Source organism: Daucus carota, chromosome 5 (assembly GCF_001625215.2).
Source record: "Daucus carota subsp. sativus chromosome 5, DH1 v3.0, whole genome shotgun sequence".
Classification (NCBI taxonomy): domain Eukaryota; kingdom Viridiplantae; phylum Streptophyta; class Magnoliopsida; order Apiales; family Apiaceae; genus Daucus; species Daucus carota.
The window spans coordinates 37,013,144-37,037,894 of NC_030385.2; the positions used below are offsets into that span (position 1 = coordinate 37,013,144).

Sequence of the window (24,751 nt, forward strand, 5' to 3'; positions counted from 1 at the left end):
ACCTGCAAGTCATTTTCCACTGCAGCTGAAATTTGATGAACATTTCGAGGATGAAGTTTCACTACATGAGCACTGAAACCTGTTGGAAAAAATTGAAATATTCAAGATTTGAATGTCTATAGCTAATACATTGCCATGTTAGTGAGTATAATTTTTGCCATAAATTTTAAGAAGCTTATGTCCATGGCACTGAAACACACACGCGCGCTTAATTTAATGGCATTTCCCAAAATAGAAAGATAAGTTCTATCTATGCAGACAAAGTTTTCATTTTTAGTGTTTTTCATTACAAAGTGGGGGGAAACAGCTTATAAGCTACATTATGCAAAGGCAGTTAGAAACTAAGCAATACAAAATTTGCAAATGGTTATGTAATTAAGTATGACCTTGTGTAATTTGTGGTGCACAAATTAAGATGAAGAAGAGGAAAAGCAGGTTGTGTATTTCAAATTTGGCCATTCTTGGCCTGCAGGAAAAAGAATTAGCGGTTTCAAAGATAGTAAGTGATAGAGGGAGAGAAAGTGAAGTGCTTGGGGTACTCTGGTATATGTGACCATATATAAGACAGCATATCCTGAGACAAGCACACCAAAGCGAGGTCCATATCAGACAAGTATCATATTACAGAACTGCCCCTTTGATGATTGTAGTAGAGTTGTCCATGAAGTTTGGTTGTTGAGATTTTTCAGGGCTGTTTTGGGTTTTTCAGCTTGAAAATTTTGAAAGCATGCAAACAAGTTGGCCTAGATTCTCACTCAGCCCGAGCTACGAACAGTATGGAGAAAGATGTATACAGTAGGCATAGAGAGTCCTAGAATATTGTGGAAACCTTGAAGTGTTCTTAGATCTACCTACTGCAGAATTATATGGTCAAGCACGAACTATTTTGGGATATTTTGGTTCCGAATTTGTTCATTCTGTCCCACTCATTTTTCAAACAACTTTTTCCATCATCTAACATGTATTTTAAAAATCTGACATTAATGTTATAACTTATTTCTAATTTTTTTTCCTTCTAAATAAATAATTAAATATATTTTCATCAAAAATTTAAAAATTTTAAATTATAAACTTATATTATATAAAAAAAAATTTAGACGAAGCACCCCTCTCAGCTACATAACTCATCGAACAAAGTAGTGTTTCAGTTTCATCATGTTATATCAATTCACAGCTCAAACACAGATGAACAATCAGAATTATTGGCCTATAATATAAGCCAATAATTAAGTTACCACGCAACATGCATTTGTATATCTCAACCATGCAAATCTGTGACTGTTTTTCCATACATTTTACTCCGTGACAGTCGATACGAGATATTTCAACAACACCAAGCGATCAATAAGATCAGTCATATAAAAGACTTATGAATATTCAGCACATGGAAGAGTAAGGAGGGCGCGCCTTCCACGGAGCGATCCCGTGGGGCGCGGCCCTTTGTCTCAGAAGCGCGCGTACCATGTCTGAAGAATGAAGATGAAGGGCGCGCCCTCAGTGGTCGCGCCCACAGGTAAATGATATATGTGTGAGGTTGAGTGAGTCTCGATGACGACCCTTCCGAGGGATATGAAGACCAACCCTTCCGAGGGATATGAAGACTAGTGCCGGGCTCATCTGGTAGTTATCAGGCTCATCTGGTAGTTCCCGGGTTACGTCCGGGCATGATCTATAATCCCCAATCCTGCTATCTGCCGGGTTGTCCTCGTGCGGGGGCTTGGGGTGATCATGATTGTAGAAGGCCCTCAGGGGTAACATGAAGGCCGATCATATGTCCGGGTCCTGTATTCTGGTGAGTTAGTCCTCATTGGGGGACTGGGACGATCGTGTAACTTGGCTCCTCATTTGTCTTACCTTTTAGTGGGAACCTTCACTAGGGGGTAAGGACGCGTCCCTACGCCTCGTAGGAGTGGTCACGGCTCTATCCGATGTCTCCTCCATGCTACGAAGAGTAGCGGTTAGTGTCATCTCTCGTAGTGGAGATGATGCCGTATCCGTGATGTACTTGGACTAGGATTCTAAGGTAGTTGCCTCAAGGCTTACTTCTAACTGGAGTAGAATTCTAAGTGATAAGTCACCGACCCACGGTTGGTCTTATCCCCAAGAGGCCTAGTCCTGATCAAACTAGGAGTCTTGGTTCAATAGAACTACGTACGGCTTGATCCCCTATATAAAGGGGTACGTAGGCACATCAAGGGGATATATCGAGAGTTGTGAGAACGAGAGCAGAAAAATATTCCCTTGATCTCAGCCACCCTCAAACACCTAAAACCACCATCCACGGCGGATCTCCGTCATATAATCACCGTAAAAACACCTAAGTCCGTCAACGAACCTCACGTTTGTTGATTCACCAAATTCCTCTATCAACAAATTGGCGCTAGAAGGAGGGGAACCAGGTGAAATCTCAAAGAGGAAGAGATGGCCAATTACGACGATGATTTGTATGAAGGAGAGTACTACGTTGAAGACGAACCAGTAGAGCCGTACTCACCGGTGCACATTCAAGACCCCCGCACCTTGCCAAATAACCCACCTCCGGTTGTGGTCAGTAATACGGAGCTTCTTAGTGCCCTTCACCGAATGGAACAAAATCAAGCAAGATACAACACAAGGTTGAATACCCTGGAGTCCGTCCTAGAAGAACTCGCACCTCGACGTCCTCACCAGTCTAGGAGCCATGACAGGAGGGGACGCAGACGTTTCAGACGCCCTCCACCTCGGATGTTGGAGTATGGAGATGCAACTCCCGGCGCTAATCATCCCCAAGGAACAACCATCAACCACGGGGCTCATGGCACTCAGGGCGCGCCCTTGACCGTCTCCATACCACCAACTCAGCCAGGAGGGTCGGAGCAAGGAAGAGGAAATCTGAACACGAACGCCCGACCCTTGGCCGAAAGACTTGGGATCACACAAGACAGCTTAGCCATGATTGTGCATTTGGCGGGAGAGGAACAGCGAGAGCGCCAGGGGACCCAAGGCGCGCCCTCAGAGCAAAGGCGTGACACGGGTGTTGGCAGAACCTACCGGGGAGTAAGAGGTAGAGGCAGAGACCATACGTCGGTCGGAAGAAGAGGTCGCGGACCACCCATAATTGAATACCTCCCTTCGCAGAGCGAGTCTAGCCAGCACACGCCAAACCAGCTAGGTCGGAGAAGGTCGCGCCCCCCCAATGATCAGACGGGCGCAACCCATCAAACTAATCCTCAACAAACTACACCTAATGGTCAGACGGGCGTAACTACTCAAACCACTCCCCACGGTCATACGGGTGCGAACCCCCAAGCCAATACTCAACAAACTGTCCCTGTCATCACAACCCTCAGCAAACCACTCCCATCACGACCAACCAACAGACCACTGCAACCCAACAACAAACACCCACGGGTACGCAAACGACCCTTGCTACGACAGTCATTCAAACCCCAAGCGGCAACACCAATACTGTGACCACACCTATCACTACCCTAGCTAATAATACCGGCACAACGGTTACACCCATTACTACCCAAACGACTACGCAAACTATCCCTGGACTCGGAGCCATCAATGGAGAAGACCTTAAGAAACTGCTTGCCCTCCTACAAGCTGGACACTCCACCGCGGTACCGAACATCCCTTCACCATTTACCGCTGCAGTTCGTGACGCCCAACTTCCAACGGGATTCAGACATGTGAATGCAGACCTTCGATACCATGGCAATTCGGACCCTCGGGAATTCTTAATCAGGTTCAACATTGAGATGGACTTGTATCAAATCCCAGACCTCGTCAGGTGTAGGTTCCTCGCGGCAAGTCTGAGGGAAAGCGCTCAGCAATGGTTTCAGAAATTAGGGGAAGGTGTGATCTCTTCTTGGGTAGACATGCAGCGAATGTTCATGATGCAGTTTCAAGCCGCAACCAAATACGCCCCACCAGTCACCACCTTGGCCAACGTCAAGCAACGCGATAACGAATCCTTAACCGCATACTTCAAAAGGTTCAACCAGGAATCTATGGGGGTTACGGGAGCGTCAGACGAGACCTTGAAAAATTTCCTCATCGCCGGTTTAAAGGTCGGTACTGATTTCTGGAAGCACCTACAGGGGAAAGACCCGTCTAACCTGTCAGAGCTATACGCAGCAGCTGAGTCCTTCAAGAAGGTAGAGCAGTCACTCGCCGAAAATCAGAAAGAAATCGCTAAGTCACGGGGTAAGAGAAAGGAACACACACCCAGCCCGGAACCAAAAGGGCGTGGACGTTCCCCAGCAAGGGTACACATGGCTAGCGATAGAAGGAACTGGAGCCCCCCGAGACAACCAGGCACGTACACCCCTCTCGTGGCGTCAGCCGAGCACATCTATGCGGTAAGCAAGGATAAGGCCCCTTTTCGGAAGCCGCAGCCTATTCCCTATAATGTTGCCAAAAACAAGAAGAAGTACTGTGACTTCCACGAATCAGCTGGACACAACACCGCGGACTGTAGACACCTTAAAGAGGAGATCGAGGAGTTACTCAGGGCAGGCTACTTAACGGAATGGGTGAAGAAATACAGAATGGATCACCCACCGGAAAGGCGCGCCCGCGGAAGGTCACCCGAAAATAAAGATGATGAGAAGCAGAACGATACCCAGTTTGTGAAGGAAGGTAGCATTAGGAGCATATTCGGAGGCCCCTACATAGGTGGAGGCAGTCGAAAGGCAATGGAGAGGTACGCCAAGGAGGCAAGGGACTACCCTCTTACCAACGTGAACCATTTATCAGCCAGGGCCCCGAGAGTCTTCAAAGGAGAGACCATGGACATCACTTTCACAGAGGACGACGCTAGATGGGTACACCATCCCCACAACGATGCCCTGGTGGTCGCCATGCGCATCGCCACTATGAACGTTCACCGGGTATTCGTGGATAATGGAAGTTCGGTTAACATCCTCTACTACGACACCTACAAGAAGATGGGACTACCAGATAAAGACATGACAGTAGAGAATCTCTACATCTATGGCTTCGGAAGAGAGGCCATCAAGGCTAAAGGAACCATCCGCCTACCCGTGACATTGGGAGAAGCCCCACGGGCGGCCACACAGATATCTGAATTCGTAATCATCGACCACCCGTCAGCTTATAATGCACTAATGGGGCGCCCCCTGTTGAAAGACATGAGGATAGTCACCTCCATCTATCATCTCACTTTAAAGTTCCCTACTCCCGGAGGGGTTGGGTGCGTAAAGGGATCTCAGTACGAGTCTCGCGACTGCTATGGCCGATCACTCAAAAATTTCCAAGAAAAAAGAGGAGTGAGACCCCACGAAGAACTCCATTCGGTCCACGCCATCTACTTCATAGAATACCCAGAAAGTGATACGGAGGGCGCGCCCTCACCCCTACCATCAGAAGAACACATCCACTTCGAGGATAAACTACCCCTCGCACATGAGCCAAAGGTGGGAGAGTGTAGAGAAAAAGTCGCGGAGGTAGAGGTCACACCCCCCACCAAAATCCGGAAGATAGACAAGGCAGAGGTAGTGATGGAACTGGATGATCCCGTACCCGTTGAAGGAACACCCGAGGATGCATCCCCAGAACACAAGGCAACCCCCCAACAATTTGATTTTGATCTAGACCCTAGGTTGCCTATGCTCGTGCAGAACACGGGACCAGCCGAGGACACAGTCGAGATACAGGTTACACCGGGGAGTGACGACAAGGTCCTCAAAATAGGGTCGAAACTAAGTTCTGAGGTAAGGATCAAGCTGACAGAGTTCCTAAAGGCCAACCTTGATGTATTCGCTTGGAGTCATGAAGACATGATCGGGATTGATCCGGCTGTTATGTGTCACCATCTCAACATCGACCCCACCAAAAAAGGTATTAGACAGAAGCGTAGACCAATAAGTGGGTAAAGAGCTGAGGCCCTCCAGGAAGAGGTAGACCGTCTCATGAAAGCGGGACTAGTAAAAGAGTCGTTCTACCCAACATGGCTAGCAAACCCTGTACTGGTGAAAAAACCCAACGGGAAGTGGCGTACCTGCATAGACTTCACAGACCTCAACAAGGCGTGCCCTAAAGATAGCTTCCCACTACCTAGGATCGATCAGCTGGTAGATTCAACGGCCGGCCACGCTCTTCTTAGTTTCATGGATGCATACTCGGGTTACAACCAGATCCCCATGTACGAGCCTGACCAGGAGCACACCTCATTCATTACGGACAGGGGTCTATATTGTTATATTGGCATGCCATTTGGACTCATCAACGCAGGCGCGACTTACCAAAGGCTCGTAAACATGATGTTCAAGGATCAAATCGGGAAGACCATGGAGGTGTACGTTGATGACATGTTGGTCAAATCCAAGAAAGCCAATGATCATGTGTCTCACTTATCTGACATGTTCGAAATCCTAAGGAAGTATAGGATGAAGCTCAACCCTCAAAAGTGTGTCTTCGGAGTAGAGTCAGGGAAGTTTCTTGGGTTCATGGTAAATCACAGAGGTATCGAGGCCAATCCCGCGAAAATCAAAGCTTTGTTAGAAATGAAGTCTCCAACCAATATCAAACAGGTCCAAAGCTTAACCGGGAGGATCGCCGCTTTGAACAGGTTTGTGTCGAAGTCTTCCGAAAAATGCAAAGAGTTCTTCAAAGCCGTGAAGGGTGCATCCAAGGATTTCGAATGGACGGTAGAATGTGAAAGCGCTTTCGTGAAAATCAAAAAACACTTGGGCGAGCCACCCCTCTTAGCCAAACCAGATGAAGGTGAGACGCTCGTACTCTACCTAGCTGTCTCAGACTACTCCATCAGTGCCGTTTTGGTGAAGGAGGACGCGGAGGGTCAGTCCCCAGTCTATTATGTAAGTAAAAGTTTGTTGGACGCGGAGACTCGCTACACAAGTATGGAAAAGTTGGTGTACGCTTTGGTACATGCATCCCGAAAGCTACGACCCTACTTCCAGGCACATAAGGTGGAAGTAAGGACCGCGTACCCCCTTCGTCAAATCATGCATAAACCAGAGGTAACAGGTAGGATGATGAAGTGGGCGATTGAGTTAGGACAATTCGACATTGACTACAGACCGCGAACCGCCATCAAAGGTCAAGCCCTGGCGGATTTCATTTTAGAATTCCCAGAAGATGGAGAGAACTCTGGCCTACTAATCAAATATGACCCAAACCTACCACCACAACTGGACGCCCCGAAAGAAGACATCCCCGAACTATGGTGGACGGTGCACACCGACGGAGCAGTGAATAGTGATGGGGCAGGTGCTGGCATAGTGTTGGTAAGTCCCGAGGGACACAGGCTCTTAAATGCCATCCACTTCACCTTCCAACTATCTAATAACGACGCAGAATATGAGGCGTTAGTGGGAGGCTTAAAGCTAGCCCTCGAGATGAAAGTCAGAAGGCTCGTGGTAAAGCTTGACTCAATGCTGGTGGTAGAACATATAAAAGGGGGGTACCAAGCCAAGGGACCTAAGACAGCTATGTACCTCAAATGCGTCCAGAGGTTGCTAGACCAATTTGAGGAAGTGCAAGTAAACAAGGTACCTAGGGAGTTCAACGGAGACGCCGATGCCTTGGCAAAATTGGGATCTCAGAAAGAAGCTTCCTTATTGGGGGTAATTCGATTGGAGGTCCAAGAGGTGCCTAGCATCCCAGAACTAGATGTCATGGAGGTAGGAGACGGCGTCGAGCATCAAACATGGATGACACCAATATGGGACTTCATTAAGGAAGGAAAGTTACCCGAAGATAAAGCCGAAGCACGGAGGCTAAGATATAAGGCAGCCAGGTATGTCGAGTACGATGGCAAACTATATAAGAGGGGCTTCAACCAGCCATTGTTGAAGTGTATAGACGGTGATGAGTGCACCTATGTACTGAGGGAGGTCCATGAAGGCATATGTGGAAACCACTCGGGAGGCAACTCATTAGCTATGAAGGTCCTAAGGCAAGGATACTACTGGCCTACCCTAAGGAGTGACGCCTTCGATTTTGCCAGAGCATGTGATAAGTGCCAACGGTTTGCCAACTTCACCCATAACCCAGCAACATCCTTGACCAGCATGACCAGTCCTTGGCCTTTTGCCATGTGGGGGATAGACTTGATTGGGGAACTCCCTAAAGCCAAGGGAGGTGTGAAGTACGCAGTAGTAGCTGTGGATTACTTTACCAAGTGGGCGGAGGCCGCGCCCTTAGCCACCATCACAGCCAAAAAGATTAAGGATTTTGTTTTTAACTCTATTGTTTGCAGGTTTGGAATCCCTTACAAGCTGATCTCGGACAACGGAAAGCAATTCGACAGCAAGGAACTGAGAGGCCTCTGTGATGACCTAGGAATAAAGAAGGACTTTGCAGCGGTGTACCATCCTCAGAGCAACGGGCAAACGGAGGCAGTGAACAAAATCATTAAACACACCTTGAAGACAAAGCTGGAGGATAGCAAGGGAAACTGGCCAAAGGAAATCCCCATGGTGCTATGGTCTTACAACACGACTCCTAGGACTACGACTGGGGAGTCGCCATTTGTGTTGACCTACGGATGTGAAGCCATGGTTCCAATAGAGGTTGGAGCTGGATCGTTCAGGCGAGATTACTTTGAAAAGCAAGACAACGACGTCAACCAAAGACTTTACTTGGATATGATCGAAGAAATCAGAGCTACCTCGCAGATACGACTAGCTGCATACCAGCAGAGAACAGCGAGGTATTACAACAGCAAAGTAAAGGCTCACCCATTCCAAGTAGGGGACCTCGTCCTCCGGAAAGTTGTGCCCAACAACAGGAACCCCTTGCATGGGGTCTTCGGTGCTAACTGGGAAGGCCCCTACAGAGTGAAGGTGATACTATGGAAGGGAACTTATAGGTTGGAAGACCTAGATGGGAAGCCTGTTCCGCGTCCCTGGAACGCGGAGCACCTAAAGAAATACTACCAGTAGCCAAAGGCTGCATAGACTAGCCATGACATTAATGTCACCCCTAGTCTAGGGGAGTGGCAGCGCATATATGCTCTCTCCTAGCTAAGGTTTTTTGCTAGTCTCTTTATGTCCCCATGGGGTTAACAGCTCCCTGGGACGGGTGCGGTTTCGTACTCGAGCGCATTATTTCTATCGTATTTAGGTATGGGCCCGAGGCCATATTGTGTTTCAACCATCTTAATAAAGGCCTAGAGCCACTCTATTTTTCATAAAAATAGATGTGTTGGATGCTTGTTCTCGAACATTATGACTAAAAAAGTTTTGGAGCCGCGCCCTCCATAAAAAGGGATAAACCCTGAAACCCTATGTTAAGAAAAACAGAGGCCGCGCCCCAATAAAGGGTGTAAGCCCTGAAAAACGCCCTCAAGACAAACAAAGGTCGTGCCCTTCATGCGAGGGTTATAAAAGATACGGCATTTAACACCTTAAATCTAGATAACAAGGCCACAACTTACTGGTAAGGCGCGCTCTTAATACACATAAGGCGATTTTCTTACCAGAAAGATGGTATAGATGTTATGGATTCGCTGTACGAACACAGTTCAAGTTATTCAAATCTACATAAGGCGATTCCCGAGTTAAAGCTCAGTCACAAGATGACAAACGGGCGCGCCCTTGGTGCAAAAAATTGTCCATATGAGGCCGCGCCCTGGAGAGCCCTTATGTGTTAAGCACAACAAGCCTATGAGATTAAAGTAATAACTAACAAGTAACAACTGTAATAATCCAAAGAAAAGCATATGCGGAATAAAACAAGTAAGGGGTGACGATAAGTTACCGGAGGGCGCGCCCCCCGGATAAGTTAAGTATGCAACAAGTAAAATATCTTTAAATACAACTTGCAAGGCATCAAAAGAGGGCCTGCTCCTCACTGTACGTTCAAGTCTAAGATTAATAAACAACGACAATTAGGGGGCCTGGTTGTCAGTTGCGTCCTTGGAAGTGTTATCCTGAGGGCGCGCCTGCTCTTCCATTTCACGGCTGGCAGAAGCTTCCTTGGCCAAGGTCTCCTCGATAAGAGTCTTCTTAGCAGCGATAAGCTCTGGCTGCTCAACCTTGAACTCTTCCACCCATTTGGCCATCCCAGAACCGAAGTGGGAGCCCCAGTCAAAGGAGGGCGCGCCTGCAATAAAGGTGGCCACATAGTTGTTGACCCCATCATCAAAGGCCGCGCCCTCGATTTTCGCGGTCTCTGCGGCTGAAAGAGAGGCCCGGTTATCCTTGAGTTGCTGGTTGGCAGTAGCTAGGTCCTCGTTGGATTTCTTCAGGCTCTCCACCTCCTTCTGAAGAGGATCCAGGCGCGCCCTCTCCTCCTTAAAAAGCCTCTGGCAGCTCTTCCACCCTTCCTGAGCTTTCCTCAGATCCTCCCTCTGAGATTTAAAATCCTCCCTCAACTTGGAGAGATTCTCCTCAGCCTTCTTCAGGGAGGCCGCGTCCTCCAATCGACGTTCCTCCCTGTCGTGGAGATGAACAAGGAACTCGGTCGCGCCCTTTAGCAGAAAAGTGTCCTTCTCCTCCTGAGGTTTGGCCCTCCATTGGTCGAGCTCCTTATCATCGACATAGGTATCACCCATGTCGGCAAAGTGGCGCGCCGATTTGCTCATAGAGGGCGCGCCCTTAGTTAACTGCCTCTTCCTTTTGGCAGGTTGTTGTTCAGTAGAGGGAGCTTCTGGGATGTCAGGAATTGTCCGAGTTTGGGCAGAAGCCGCGCCCTTCTCTGGAAGTTGCTTAGAGCCAGAGGTCGCGGCCTTGTCTGGCTGATGGGCAGCGGCACCTTTCTTGCCAATGAAGCTTGGACGAGGCATATCTGCATAAGTGAAACCAAGAAAAAGGGTTAGGATTTGGAGAAATCAATTAATATTAAAGGACACGACCCCAAGAGGAAGGGCGCGCCTTCTCTCACTGTAAAAATATACAATTGCATATTTAAACGACATGTGGGAAGAATAATGCAAGTGGAAAAATGCATGATGAATAAAAGATAAGTAGCAATGTGCAAGGGCGCGCCCTTGCGTGTCAGACGCAACCTTGAATATAAAGCAAAATAAGCATGGCACATACTAGCAATCAGGGGAGTATGAATAAGAATATAACGTAAAGGAATAGGGGAAAAATAAAGGGCGCGCCCTTATGACGGGGCGCGCCGTCATCCTACCGTCTTCATTGTCACCTTCGGAGTCGCTGGACTCAGCCCTTTTTCTCTTAGTTCCTTTCAATTTCTCGCCCACAGGGCGCCCGTCAATAAATTTCTTCCATCCTACCTTCGTCCCAACTTCCTCTGGCAGTAGCTTAACCTTGATCAGGTTCTTTTCTGTAACCACAGAGGGAAGGTTCCTCTCAGCAAGTGGATGGTTGAATACCTTGGCCACGCGCTCAGCTTTTTCTTTTGTAAGAGTCGGTTTGTCGTGAAAAACTGAAGGAAGAATGTGGAAAAGTAAGGATCTTGGAGTAGAAAGAAGAGAGGCCGCGCCCTTATAAGAACAAGAAAGGGAATAGCATACCTGGTTCTGGGTTAAACTGGGTGGTGACCCGGGTAGTGTTGTAAATGTAGAAGAATGTGTCTTTCCATTTCTTTACGTGTGTATCCCTTCCCTCAGAAAAACCTTTCCTGTTGTGCTCGTGCTGCACCACAAGGTAAAAGTATCCTGGTTGACTTTGAGCCAACCTGAAGAAATAGCTCACCTCCCTCATGGAGGGCGCGCCCAAGCCCACTTTATCGAAAAGAATATAAAGTCCAGCGGCCAACATATAAGAATTGGGTGAGAGTTGTATGGGCGCGACCTTGAACCAATCACACAGGTCGACATAGTATGATGGTAAGGGCGCGGTCACACCCAAGGGTACGTGTCTAAGGGTGGTGACCATTCTTGGTATTCGAATGTTTTCTTTATCAAATCTATGGGGCCGCATCCCATCCTTGTGGACAACAGCTTTCCCCTCCATATGATAATAAGCTTGCAGCCACTCCAGCTCATCCCAGGAGATAAAGGAATCTTGGTCTACACAGGCCAGTTTGCCTGCTCTTCTTTTGATGGCTTCTGCAGCCCTGGGAGATAGGGTCTCGTTGTCAGGAAGTGCAGCCCAATCTATGTCTTCCTCCCATGACTTGATTTCTGGATGTTCGTAGGGTTCAGGAGAGCTGTCGGGGGAGGTAATGACAAACTCACTAAAACCTTCCTCGGGCGCGCCCTCAGATCCGGAAGAGCTCTCCTCGTGGGCTGAAGAATTGGAAGGGGAGTAGGGAGAATCTTCGACCGCAATACTCTTTCCTTTATCCGGCCTGGAGGGCGCGGCTTCGGGTGTTTTGTCAGCCGTTGATGTCGTGGAAGGCGCGGCCTTGGTGGTTTCGTCAGGTTTGGAGCGTGTAGGGATGTCATCAAACCAGGATTCGATTTCCGAATCATAGTCATCAGGGCGCGCCCACCCTGTAGGTTGTTGTGCATTATGTGTACCCTCGGGTTGAGGGGAAGATGAATCCATATCAGAGCAAAAGGTGCCTTCTGTAATTTGTTTATTAAGCTTATCCAAGAAATCTTGGGGAACTCTCTGCGGACTTCGTAGGGGAGAAGGGGGAAAGACCTCAGGAGGGGAAACAGAAACTCCGATGCGGTTCAAAAACTCCCGGAATGGGTGAAAAGGAGGAGACGCGCCCTCGTCTGCCAGCTGAAAATGAAAAGAAAAAAGGCTGTAAGGGCGCGCCTTTGAAGGTGAATAAAAAGAATGAGCGATGAAGTAAAAAGAATGAAAGTTGATATCGTTTGAAGGTAGTCCGTAAGACTGTTCGTACAGCCGCGCCCTCTAATAGGAGGGCGCGCCCTTGCGTATTCATGAGAAAAGTGGGAAGGCATCAGTAAAGGCTATGGTGAAGATGGTTGGTCTAATTAAGGATGGGGGTGGAGAGGCAATACACTAGCAAGAAAGGCGCGCCCTGAGTCATGGCCGCGCCTTCCACATATTTTGGCATTGTCGCACAAACAAGTTTTGTTCTGACCTAGCTACGGGTTTTGGATCAAACATAAACGGATCAATATACACATATACATACACATATATATAACTGCAAGAACACAAAGAATACAGTGGGAGGTGAAGAGACAAAGTGTTAGATCTAACTAAATACACGGTGGAATCTTGTAAGGAGGTAATGAAAATGCACCTTAATGTCTAGGGAGTTGATTTGCTTGAAGAAAATCGTCAAAAGTGGCCGAGAAATAGTGAATCGCCGGTTGAAACTTGAAAATCGCCGTCGGGGGAGAGAGAAGAGCGAAAATGGTGTAGTGAGGAAGAAGAAGAGGTATTTATAGTGGGTATGGAATAAAGACAGCTGTCCCTCTTGTAACGGTCGTGACTTTTCGAATTCATGTGGAAGGAAAAGGTCGCGCCCAACACGAAAGGCGCGCCCTTGCTTGGAGTGCAGGTTTGGAGAAAGGAAGTTGCAGGGTTGCGCTGAGAAGATTTCATAGACATTTATAATATCTACAAAATCTGGGGAGTACTTGTTATGGCTGATTTTAGCCATGGAAGAGTAAGGAGGGCGCGCCTTCCACGGAGCGATCCCGTGGGGCGCGGCCCTTTGTCTCAGAAGCGCGCGTACCATGTTTGAAGAATGAAGATGAAGGGCGCTGTGACGGTCCAGGAATCCGGGGGTCTGGATTCTGACGTCACCACACAAAACTCATTTTTAAAACACTTTAAAAACCTGTAAATTTTTTTTTTTTAAAGATAATAAAAATCAGAGAAGAATTTTAAAACTTAAAATCATTTAATAAAATTTTAAATATTTGAAAGAGAACATAAATCAAATGATTTCAAAACCTGAATTTCAAACTTGAAAGCCATAATAGGAGAATTTCCAGAGAACATTTAAACCCCCTAAAAGCAACAGGATCGCATCCAGGTTACAGTATTGAAATTAGAATCTACCACTATTATTACACAACATCTCTTACCAAATCAGATCATCTTCGATAAGAAGAATCACTGTCAACTATTCCAGCTTGCACCAACCTCATCAACTTTCCTGAACACTCCTCGACCACTGGATCCTCAACTCTGTCTCCTCGCCTAGCATTAGCCTTACTCGCAATCATAGTCTAGCCATTCATCTTTAATCCTTTCTGAAATGATTAAGAAAGGAATAGCAAGAGTGAGCAACAATGCTCAGCAAGTAATAATAAACAATGAAAGTTCTGAAGTGATATAACAGAAATTCTCGAGTTCAAGATATAAAAAGATTCAACCTGAGTTCACAAATTCAGGTATTGTATAAAAGAATCACAATACCTTGCAGCAATAGAAACCTGAGGAATTCAATCCTTCACAAGAGAATTATTGAATTGGACTATCACATTTTAATTAAAAACCAAGGTTAGGATGCTGATCAGTCATACCTAACCCCGAGCAGGCCCCGCCATGCTCTGTCACTGGATCCAAGGCACTCATTGGCCTAACATGACCACTCATCTGGTCTGACCACTCATTTGGTCCACATAATTTTATAAAAACAATAATCCAATTCTATAATTCAGTTCATGAAACCAATGTAAATTAACTGAACATAATCATAATCATCATCAACAACTGAATAATTTCAAATCAAACTTTGATAATAAACTTTTCATAAGTCACAGTCCATTCTTTCATAAATCATCGTTCAGGAAATCCCTAACTATTCAATATCCTCCATTATCGGCTAAGCAACTGAATTTAGCCTGCTAAACCAGCATGACAATGGCGGGTTGAATAATCAAGAAGATCCCAATTCATTCAAAGCTCTAACTATCACTGAGCAACACATGCTTCAATGACAATCTGAACTTCGAATTAATTTGTAAAACGGAAATTCTTTAGAAACTTGAAGATTAGAAAGAATGGGTCAGAATACTCGCATTTTCGAACATTGAAAAGAAAGGTATGAATACTTGAAACATAGACCAAAGGAATGGATCAGAATATTTGCAATATATCCACGAGAAAGGTTTAGGATACTTGCCTTAAATCTGACTCCAGTCTCATATCTCTATCTCATCTTTCCACTTTCACAATCTATCCATATCATAATTTCTAGACCATCTCTAGCCGTACTCTATTCGCCACATCGCTTCGCTTACTCAATCATCCCTTATTCGCTTTGCAATACCATTCCGACTTTCTGACGTCTTCGAGCATACACGTCTCGTCCAAATCCTTTACGAGAATAAGATAATGCTATAGTCACTAAACAATATATCGCATATACATATCACGTATATCGATACCCACTTATATACCCCTTTAAACCTATCACATACCACGTAACACATAAGCATGCTTTGACTCTAACATATAATCAATCATATTTCACATAACATATCACCAATCAATTATCATATAAATCCTTATCGAAAATCCGACATCGTATCGTCTATATATAAGACTATCCACCTATTATCTTATCCCAATCGTTAATCAACCAACAAAATCCAATAGCTATAATCCATATATTCTTATCCAATATCAATCATACGAATCATTTATCACTTCACAATATCAAAACTAACACGTACTTCACATAATCATCACCTGATAACACTTAGATCACATATTATCACATTATGCATACTTATCAACAATTATTCACCTTATAGACTCAGCCATATAATCACATCATATTAAAATAGATGTTATAAGCTTCTGTCTCTCTTTCGTTTCACTTGATTCCGACTTACGGATCCAAAGATATGGTCAAAACCGTTTTCTAACTCCTCTATCGGCACATAACACATCAAACAGATAGCAGACAACACATTACACATAAGGTTTCCCACCCCGATTGATATCAAATCAACTCTTGGGTTAAAAATGATTTTTCGGGAATTTTCTGGAATTTTTAAACATTTTTCGGAATTAAAATCGATAAAAGAATCACTTTTCGGATAAATAATCAAGTCCCAAATACTTGAAATTGGACTTGAAATCATTCATAAACAATAATAGAGCCTTGAAAATAATTTAGAAAAATATTTCAAAGCTCGAAACTATTTTTCGGAATTTTTAAATCAAAAAGGATAATTAAATCCAATTAATTAATCAATTAAAATCAATTAATAATTAATTAAAATAATTAATCAATTAATATTTAAATTAATTGACTAATTACAATAATTAATTACTAATTAAAATCAATTAACAAACTAATTTAGATTTATTTTTGAATAAAGAAATAATTAAAAACTATTTTTGGAATTTAAAATAATTAAATAAAACAATTTTAGAAAATTAAATCAAAAGGTTTATTTTGCAAACTTTTGAAACTTTTGTCGCAAGGTTTAAAGTGTAACTTTCAAAAGTTACAGGGGGTAATTTGTAAGATTCAAAACCCGGGTACAATAACTTCAACACCTTCAAAAGTAGGGGGGCCAAACTGCACTTTTGCAGCGGCCACCCCCCTTTCGCCGCTGTTACGCCGGAGTCGGCGTTCCGTCGCTCAGAATCTTGCACAAAAGTGCAGATTTGAAGCTTACATCCCCACAAACTCAATGGTGTGCTTAGTGTGTGCAAAGGAATGGCCAATCGGCCGGAAAATGGAAGAGAAAGCGGCGGCACCGCTTCTTTTTCCGGAACCCGGCGAGTTTATCTCGCCTCCTTCAAACAAACCGAGCCCACCAGCATATTCCCCTCATCCTCCTCTCTCTATCCATATATACCACCTCTGCCCAGACTTAACGAATCAAAAATCCGGTCAAAAACTCAAATATTCCGGCGAAGAACTCAAGAACACCAAGAACACTCAATATTCAAAATCAAACCACTGTTTCTATATGATTCCGAACCCCAAATTCAACATATAATATACCAAAACGACGAGAAAAACACGCTCTACAACATGGCATCATCAAATCAATCAAACAACATCGTTTGCAGAAACTCAAAATTAAAATCATATAAATTCGAATTTTCAAAAATTAATAAGAAATTACCCGTGAAATCTGCACGGTTATGATTGATTAAACTGGATTCTACGCGTCGATAGCTTCGTTTTGACTATTCGTACACCTCCATCGGATTCCAATAACACCTCCTAATCCTCGTTTGATTATGAAGAACACGAAGAACACTGCTCGGTTTCTCTCGGTATTTGTGAAAGGAAACTGGTGAAATGATTTTACGGGTGAAAATCAGCTATAGGAAAGTCTATTTATATTTACAAATAATTGGTACCCCTTTGGATCGTTTATGACATGAAAATACGTATTTAATAGCTTTATATTAATAAAGCGGGGTCCAATCGGTACTGGTTTTCGAGATAATCATCAAAACGGGACTTTTTAATCAGTCATTAGTATGCGGGTCCCATCGCAATTATTACAAGATAAGAATTAATATAATAATCAAAATATCTAGTTTCACGCTTATCGAGACAAACTGGATAATTATCAACAATTCAAATACCCGCAAAACTCCGCCGGACCGACTCCGGGAAAAACCGTACTCTGGATCGAAAAAGTCAAAACACGAAAAATGTCCGGAATATTCAAATTAGGCTAAAGGTGAGTTTTCTCGAAACTTCCGGGAAGTAAAATCGCTATACCGTTACGAGTGGACGGTTTTACGTAAATCAAATAATTAATAAATAAATATAAATATACGCAATTTAATCGGTAAATTGATTATAAAATCACATAGCAATCCACAAATCGATATGAAAATATCCAAATAAACTATATTTTCTCCTGAGCATATACAAATTGAAATCTCGCGAATACGAACACATACGAGCATTCAGCTCAATAAACTAGATAACACAAAATTCACAAAATTATATAATAATCACATAATAATCATAAATCACCATAAATAATTAAACGAGCAATACCACAAGTAACACTTAGTCACATACCATATGTATTCACATAATATTCATCTAGAATTTTCAAAAACAATATATGAAAATCAGTTTTGAAAATACAATTATTTATCCATAACACAATAACCCGGGGTTTAAATATAAAACTTTGAAAACTCATTAAACTGGAATAAAATATTAAATCTTATTCCCTTCTTTGAAGAAAATCACTTTTAATACTAATAAAAATATTTTTAAAAATCCGGGTCATTACAATCTACCCTCCTTATAGGGATTCCGTCCTCGGAATCAGAGAAAGAAGGAGGACGCATAATCTGTAAAATCCATATTAATCCACAGAACAAGTATAATCACATAAAACTATTCACATAATCAATTCGCTTTTCAACTACAGCCAACAATAATATTTAGACAAATAGATTTATAAAAATCACATCTAAATTTAATAATATGGGATATTACATTCTACCCCCCTTATAAGGATTCCGTCCTCGGAATCCCCCGAAGAAAACTAAAACGTACACACTTCGTAATATCATATCGTCATCCGCCTTTTGATCAATCTTGGCATACCTTTGACTTCAAAGAAATAGGAAAATCAAACTTTCACAATTACAAAATTCATTTCCCAAGAATCAATCTTTGGGAAAATTTGGAGGAACAAGATGCTTTCAAAGTAGGTCACATTGGAATACAAGAGTGACTGGGAGATCAATACGATCAAATGAACTTAATGTTGCGTGTCTATATTAGACACTACTAAAGGTTGCTAACCTTCTTGTAATCACAACACACACAAGTGATGGCGTCCCATCCAACTCCTATCACACAGACAGGTATACCTTGTGTCCCCTATACGTAGGGTTGTTCATCCCAATCAGATGGAAAGAATCCAAGAAATCTCAAGGAGCATCAAAGAATGTTAAGGATTATCGAGGAATATATTAAGAAATATTGAAAAGATATCAAGGAATATCAAAGAGTGTCAAAGAATATCAACAAATATTAAGGGATATCAAAGAATATGAAAGAATATCAAGGGATTCCACTGTCTCTTCATAAACACGCCTTTGTCATATACCGATTCAATACTAACTCACACCAATAATCAATATCATTATCATCTTAGAATTTGAGAAATTGAAAATCTCATTTATCGAAACTTTGGTCGAAAGGATATCATGATAATATCTCACTGATGAGAAAAGAATTAAAAGAACCTTTAGTTGAAGAGAGGTATTGCCAAGGTCTTCTCAGATTTTCGTTCCGCCTCAATAAATCATTGTTCGATATATGTCTTCTTTTCAACGTTCTTGATAATCAATCGATTTGACTCGTAATAGCCTCGTAAGATGTCATCGTAGACGTTATTGTTCATAATAAGTCTAGCCCAAGTAGTTCACGTTCTCATGTTTCATCCAGTTGCCTTTGAAGTCCATAGCACAATGCGTAGCATATCATCGATTTTCTGAATCGTCACCCTGTGGGTTATGGGTCCACCTTGTCTCGCTTAACTTAAAGCGTCGTTGTCGAGGACTAACGTTCTAACTCACTCGCAGACATCACCTCTAATAACTGGACTCAACTCCACATACTCTCTATCATGCACTTCTCATCTATCAACCTCTATCTACCAATTTCTTCTTCTAATTCAGTATAACTCATATCTTACACTAACTCTTCATATATCACTAAAACAATATATCTTTTCCAAATATCTGACATGGTCAACATACTATGAACCATGCATCTTTATCATTTTCAAATCAATACACTAGACCATTTTCAACTATGCAGTATAGTCAGAATATTCTGAACTCTGCATTTTCACCATTCTCAACTCAATCATTCACTATCAAACTCTTCTATCTAGGTCTAATCTTGACCTTTCTCACAATTCAACATCTCAATGAGTCAACATACTAGAAATCATATGTCTAACTTAAGAATCAAAATCTCTCTAACCTTATACACTCAACTTGATCGTCTAACCAGATTCTATACCTCTATCACATCTCTAGACTATTTCCAAATAGTCAAACCATACCTCTATGTGAGGTTACACAACATTCCTCATCAATAGAACTTAAAACTATAATCTATATTCTAATTTCAAATACTTATAACCTGTTGCTCTGATACCAACTGTGACGGTCCAGGAATCCGGGGGTCTGGATTCTGACGTCACCACACAAAACTCATTTTTAAAACACTTTAAAAACCTGTAAATTTTTTTTTTTTAAAGATAATAAAAATCAGAGAAGAATTTTAAAACTTAAAATCATTTAATAAAATTTTAAATATTTGAAAGAGAACATAAATCAAATGATTTCAAAACCTGAATTTCAAACTTGAAAGCCATAATAGGAGAATTTCCAGAGAACATTTAAACCCCCTAAAAGCAACAGGATCGCATCCAGGTTACAGTATTGAAATTAGAATCTACCACTATTATTACACAACATCTCTTACCAAATCAGATCATCTTCGATAAGAAGAATCACTGTCAACTATTCCAGCTTGCACCAACCTCATCAACTTTCCTGAACACTCCTCGACCACTGGATCCTCAACTCTGTCTCCTCGCCTAGCATTAGCCTTACTCGCAATCATAGTCTAGCCATTCATCTTTAATCCTTTCTGAAATGATTAAGAAAGGAATAGCAAGAGTGAGCAACAATGCTCAGCAAGTAATAATAAACAATGAAAGTTCTGAAGTGATATAACAGAAATTCTCGAGTTCAAGATATAAAAAGATTCAACCTGAGTTCACAAATTCAGGTATTGTATAAAAGAATCACAATACCTTGCAGCAATAGAAACCTGAGGAATTCAATCCTTCACAAGAGAATTATTGAATTGGACTATCACATTTTAATTAAAAACCAAGGTTAGGATGCTGATCAGTCATACCTAACCCCGAGCAGGCCCCGCCATGCTCTGTCACTGGATCCAAGGCACTCATTGGCCTAACATGACCACTCATCTGGTCTGACCACTCATTTGGTCCACATAATTTTATAAAAACAATAATCCAATTCTATAATTCAGTTCATGAAACCAATGTAAATTAACTGAACATAATCATAATCATCATCAACAACTGAATAATTTCAAATCAAACTTTGATAATAAACTTTTCATAAGTCACAGTCCATTCTTTCATAAATCATCGTTCAGGAAATCCCTAACTATTCAATATCCTCCATTATCGGCTAAGCAACTGAATTTAGCCTGCTAAACCAGCATGACAATGGCGGGTTGAATAATCAAGAAGATCCCAATTCATTCAAAGCTCTAACTATCACTGAGCAACACATGCTTCAATGACAATCTGAACTTCGAATTAATTTGTAAAACGGAAATTCTTTAGAAACTTGAAGATTAGAAAGAATGGGTCAGAATACTCGCATTTTCGAACATTGAAAAGAAAGGTATGAATACTTGAAACATAGACCAAAGGAATGGATCAGAATATTTGCAATATATCCACGAGAAAGGTTTAGGATACTTGCCTTAAATCTGACTCCAGTCTCATATCTCTATCTCATCTTTCCACTTTCACAATCTATCCATATCATAATTTCTAGACCATCTCTAGCCGTACTCTATTCGCCACATCGCTTCGCTTACTCAATCATCCCTTATTCGCTTTGCAATACCATTCCGACTTTCTGACGTCTTCGAGCATACACGTCTCGTCCAAATCCTTTACGAGAATAAGATAATGCTATAGTCACTAAACAATATATCGCATATACATATCACGTATATCGATACCCACTTATATACCCCTTTAAACCTATCACATACCACGTAACACATAAGCATGCTTTGACTCTAACATATAATCAATCATATTTCACATAACATATCACCAATCAATTATCATATAAATCCTTATCGAAAATCCGACATCGTATCGTCTATATATAAGACTATCCACCTATTATCTTATCCCAATCGTTAATCAACCAACAAAATCCAATAGCTATAATCCATATATTCTTATCCAATATCAATCATACGAATCATTTATCACTTCACAATATCAAAACTAACACGTACTTCACATAATCATCACCTGATAACACTTAGATCACATATTATCACATTATGCATACTTATCAACAATTATTCACCTTATAGACTCAGCCATATAATCACATCATATTAAAATAGATGTTATAAGCTTCTGTCTCTCTTTCGTTTCACTTGATTCCGACTTACGGATCCAAAGATATGGTCAAAACCGTTTTCTAACTCCTCTATCGGCACATAACACATCAAACAGATAGCAGACAACACATTACACATAAGGTTTCCCACCCCGATTGATATCAAATCAACTCTTGGGTTAAAAATGATTTTTCGGGAATTTTCTGGAATTTTTAAACATTTTTCGGAATTAAAATCGATAAAAGAATCACTTTTCGGATAAATAATCAAGTCCCAAATACTTGAAATTGGACTTGAAATCATTCATAAACAATAATAGAGCCTTGAAAATAATTTAGAAAAATATTTCAAAGCTCGAAACTATTTTTCGGAATTTTTAAATCAAAAAGGATAATTAAATCCAATTAATTAATCAATTAAAATCAATTAATAATTAATTAAAATAATTAATCAATTAATATTTAAATTAATTGACTAATTACAATAATTAATTACTAATTAAAATCAATTAACAAACTAATTTAGATTTATTTTTGAATAAAGAAATAATTAAAAACTATTTTTGGAATTTAAAATAATTAAATAAAACAATTTTAGAAAATTAAATCAAAAGGTTTATTTTGCAAACTTTTGAAACTTTTGTCGCAAGGTTTAAAGTGTAACTTTCAAAAGTTACAGGGGGTAATTTGTAAGATTCAAAACCCGGGTACAATAACTTCAACACCTTCAAAAGTAGGGGGGCCAAACTGCACTTTTGCAGCGGCCACCCCCCTTTCGCCGCTGTTACGCCGGAGTCGGCGTTCCGTCGCTCAGAATCTTGCACAAAAGTGCAGATTTGAAGCTTACATCCCCACAAACTCAATGGTGTGCTTAGTGTGTGCAAAGGAATGGCCAATCGGCCGGAAAATGGAAGAGAAAGCGGCGGCACCGCTTCTTTTTCCGGAACCCGGCGAGTTTATCTCGCCTCCTTCAAACAAACCGAGCCCACCAGCATATTCCCCTCATCCTCCTCTCTCTATCCATATATACCACCTCTGCCCAGACTTAACGAATCAAAAATCCGGTCAAAAACTCAAATATTCCGGCGAAGAACTCAAGAACACCAAGAACACTCAATATTCAAAATCAAACCACTGTTTCTATATGATTCCGAACCCCAAATTCAACATATAATATACCAAAACGACGAGAAAAACACGCTCTACAACATGGCATCATCAAATCAATCAAACAACATCGTTTGCAGAAACTCAAAATTAAAATCATATAAATTCGAATTTTCAAAAATTAATAAGAAATTACCCGTGAAATCTGCACGGTTATGATTGATTAAACTGGATTCTACGCGTCGATAGCTTCGTTTTGACTATTCGTACACCTCCATCGGATTCCAATAACACCTCCTAATCCTCGTTTGATTATGAAGAACACGAAGAACACTGCTCGGTTTCTCTCGGTATTTGTGAAAGGAAACTGGTGAAATGATTTTACGGGTGAAAATCAGCTATAGGAAAGTCTATTTATATTTACAAATAATTGGTACCCCTTTGGATCGTTTATGACATGAAAATACGTATTTAATAGCTTTATATTAATAAAGCGGGGTCCAATCGGTACTGGTTTTCGAGATAATCATCAAAACGGGACTTTTTAATCAGTCATTAGTATGCGGGTCCTATCGCAATTATTACAAGATAAGAATTAATATAATAATCAAAATATCTAGTTTCACGCTTATCGAGACAAACTGGATAATTATCAACAATTCAAATACCCGCAAAACTCCGCCGGACCGACTCCGGGAAAAACCGTACTCTGGATCGAAAAAGTCAAAACACGAAAAATGTCCGGAATATTCAAATTAGGCTAAAGGTGAGTTTTCTCGAAACTTCCGGGAAGTAAAATCGCTATACCGTTACGAGTGGACGGTTTTACGTAAATCAAATAATTAATAAATAAATATAAATATACGCAATTTAATCGGTAAATTGATTATAAAATCACATAGCAATCCACAAATCGATATGAAAATATCCAAATAAACTATATTTTCTCCTGAGCATATACAAATTGAAATCTCGCGAATACGAACACATACGAGCATTCAGCTCAATAAACTAGATAACACAAAATTCACAAAATTATATAATAATCACATAATAATCATAAATCACCATAAATAATTAAACGAGCAATACCACAAGTAACACTTAGTCACATACCATATGTATTCACATAATATTCATCTAGAATTTTCAAAAACAATATATGAAAATCAGTTTTGAAAATACAATTATTTATCCATAACACAATAACCCGGGGTTTAAATATAAAACTTTGAAAACTCATTAAACTGGAATAAAATATTAAATCTTATTCCCTTCTTTGAAGAAAATCACTTTTAATACTAATAAAAATATTTTTAAAAATCCGGGTCATTACAGGCGCGCCCTCAGTGGTCGCGCCCACAGGTAAATGATATATGTGTGAGGTTGAGTGAGTCTCGATGACGACCCTTCCGAGGGATATGAAGACCAACCCTTCCGAGGGATATGAAGACTAGTGCCGGGCTCATCTGGTAGTTATCAGGCTCATCTGGTAGTTCCCGGGTTACGTCCGGGCATGATCTATAATCCCCAATCCTGCTATCTGCCGGGTTGTCCTCGTGCGGGGGCTTGGGGTGATCATGATTGTAGAAGGCCCTCAGGGGTAACATGAAGGCCGATCATATGTCCGGGTCCTGTATTCTGGTGAGTTAGTCCTCATTGGG

At 41.8% G+C, this 24,751-nt stretch overlaps 1 protein-coding gene across 6 annotated transcripts; it reads right to left on the reverse strand.

Moving 5' to 3' along the window:
• LOC108223109 (uncharacterized) lies at window positions 1-24,417 on the reverse strand. Of its 6 annotated transcripts, XM_064092894.1 has the most exons (8): window positions 23,284-24,417; window positions 21,318-21,511; window positions 16,916-20,442; window positions 14,950-15,143; window positions 13,907-14,074; window positions 11,459-12,620; window positions 11,113-11,370; window positions 9,680-10,764 (listed from the first exon to the last, which is right to left on the reverse strand). In XM_064092894.1, the coding sequence occupies exons 6-8, from the start codon at window positions 12,435-12,437 to the stop codon at window positions 9,866-9,868; spliced, it is 2,136 nt and encodes a 711-aa protein (XP_063948964.1). In that variant the 5' UTR covers window positions 12,438-12,620; window positions 13,907-14,074; window positions 14,950-15,143; window positions 16,916-20,442; window positions 21,318-21,511; window positions 23,284-24,417; the 3' UTR covers window positions 9,680-9,865. The 6 variants fall into 6 exon arrangements, 3 of the variants coding, with proteins under 3 accessions (XP_063948964.1, XP_063948965.1, XP_063948966.1); XM_064092895.1 differs by lacking the exon at window positions 21,318-21,511; XM_064092896.1 differs by lacking the exon at window positions 14,950-15,143.
• Between the last annotated feature and the right edge of the window lie 334 nt (window positions 24,418-24,751).

Bases quoted from the DNA above. Each gene is read 5' to 3' on its own strand.
- LOC108223109 (XM_064092895.1), bottom strand. From the start codon at position 12,437: ATGGATTCATCTTCCCCTCAACCCGAGGGTACACATAATGCACAACAA. The intron at 11,371-11,458 runs GTATGCTATTCC...TTCTTCCTTCAG, and splicing joins CCAGTTTAACCCAGAACCAG to TTTTTCACGACAAACCGACT. The intron at 10,765-11,112 runs GTAGGATGACGG...TCACTTATGCAG, and splicing joins CGAAGGTGACAATGAAGACG to ATATGCCTCGTCCAAGCTTC.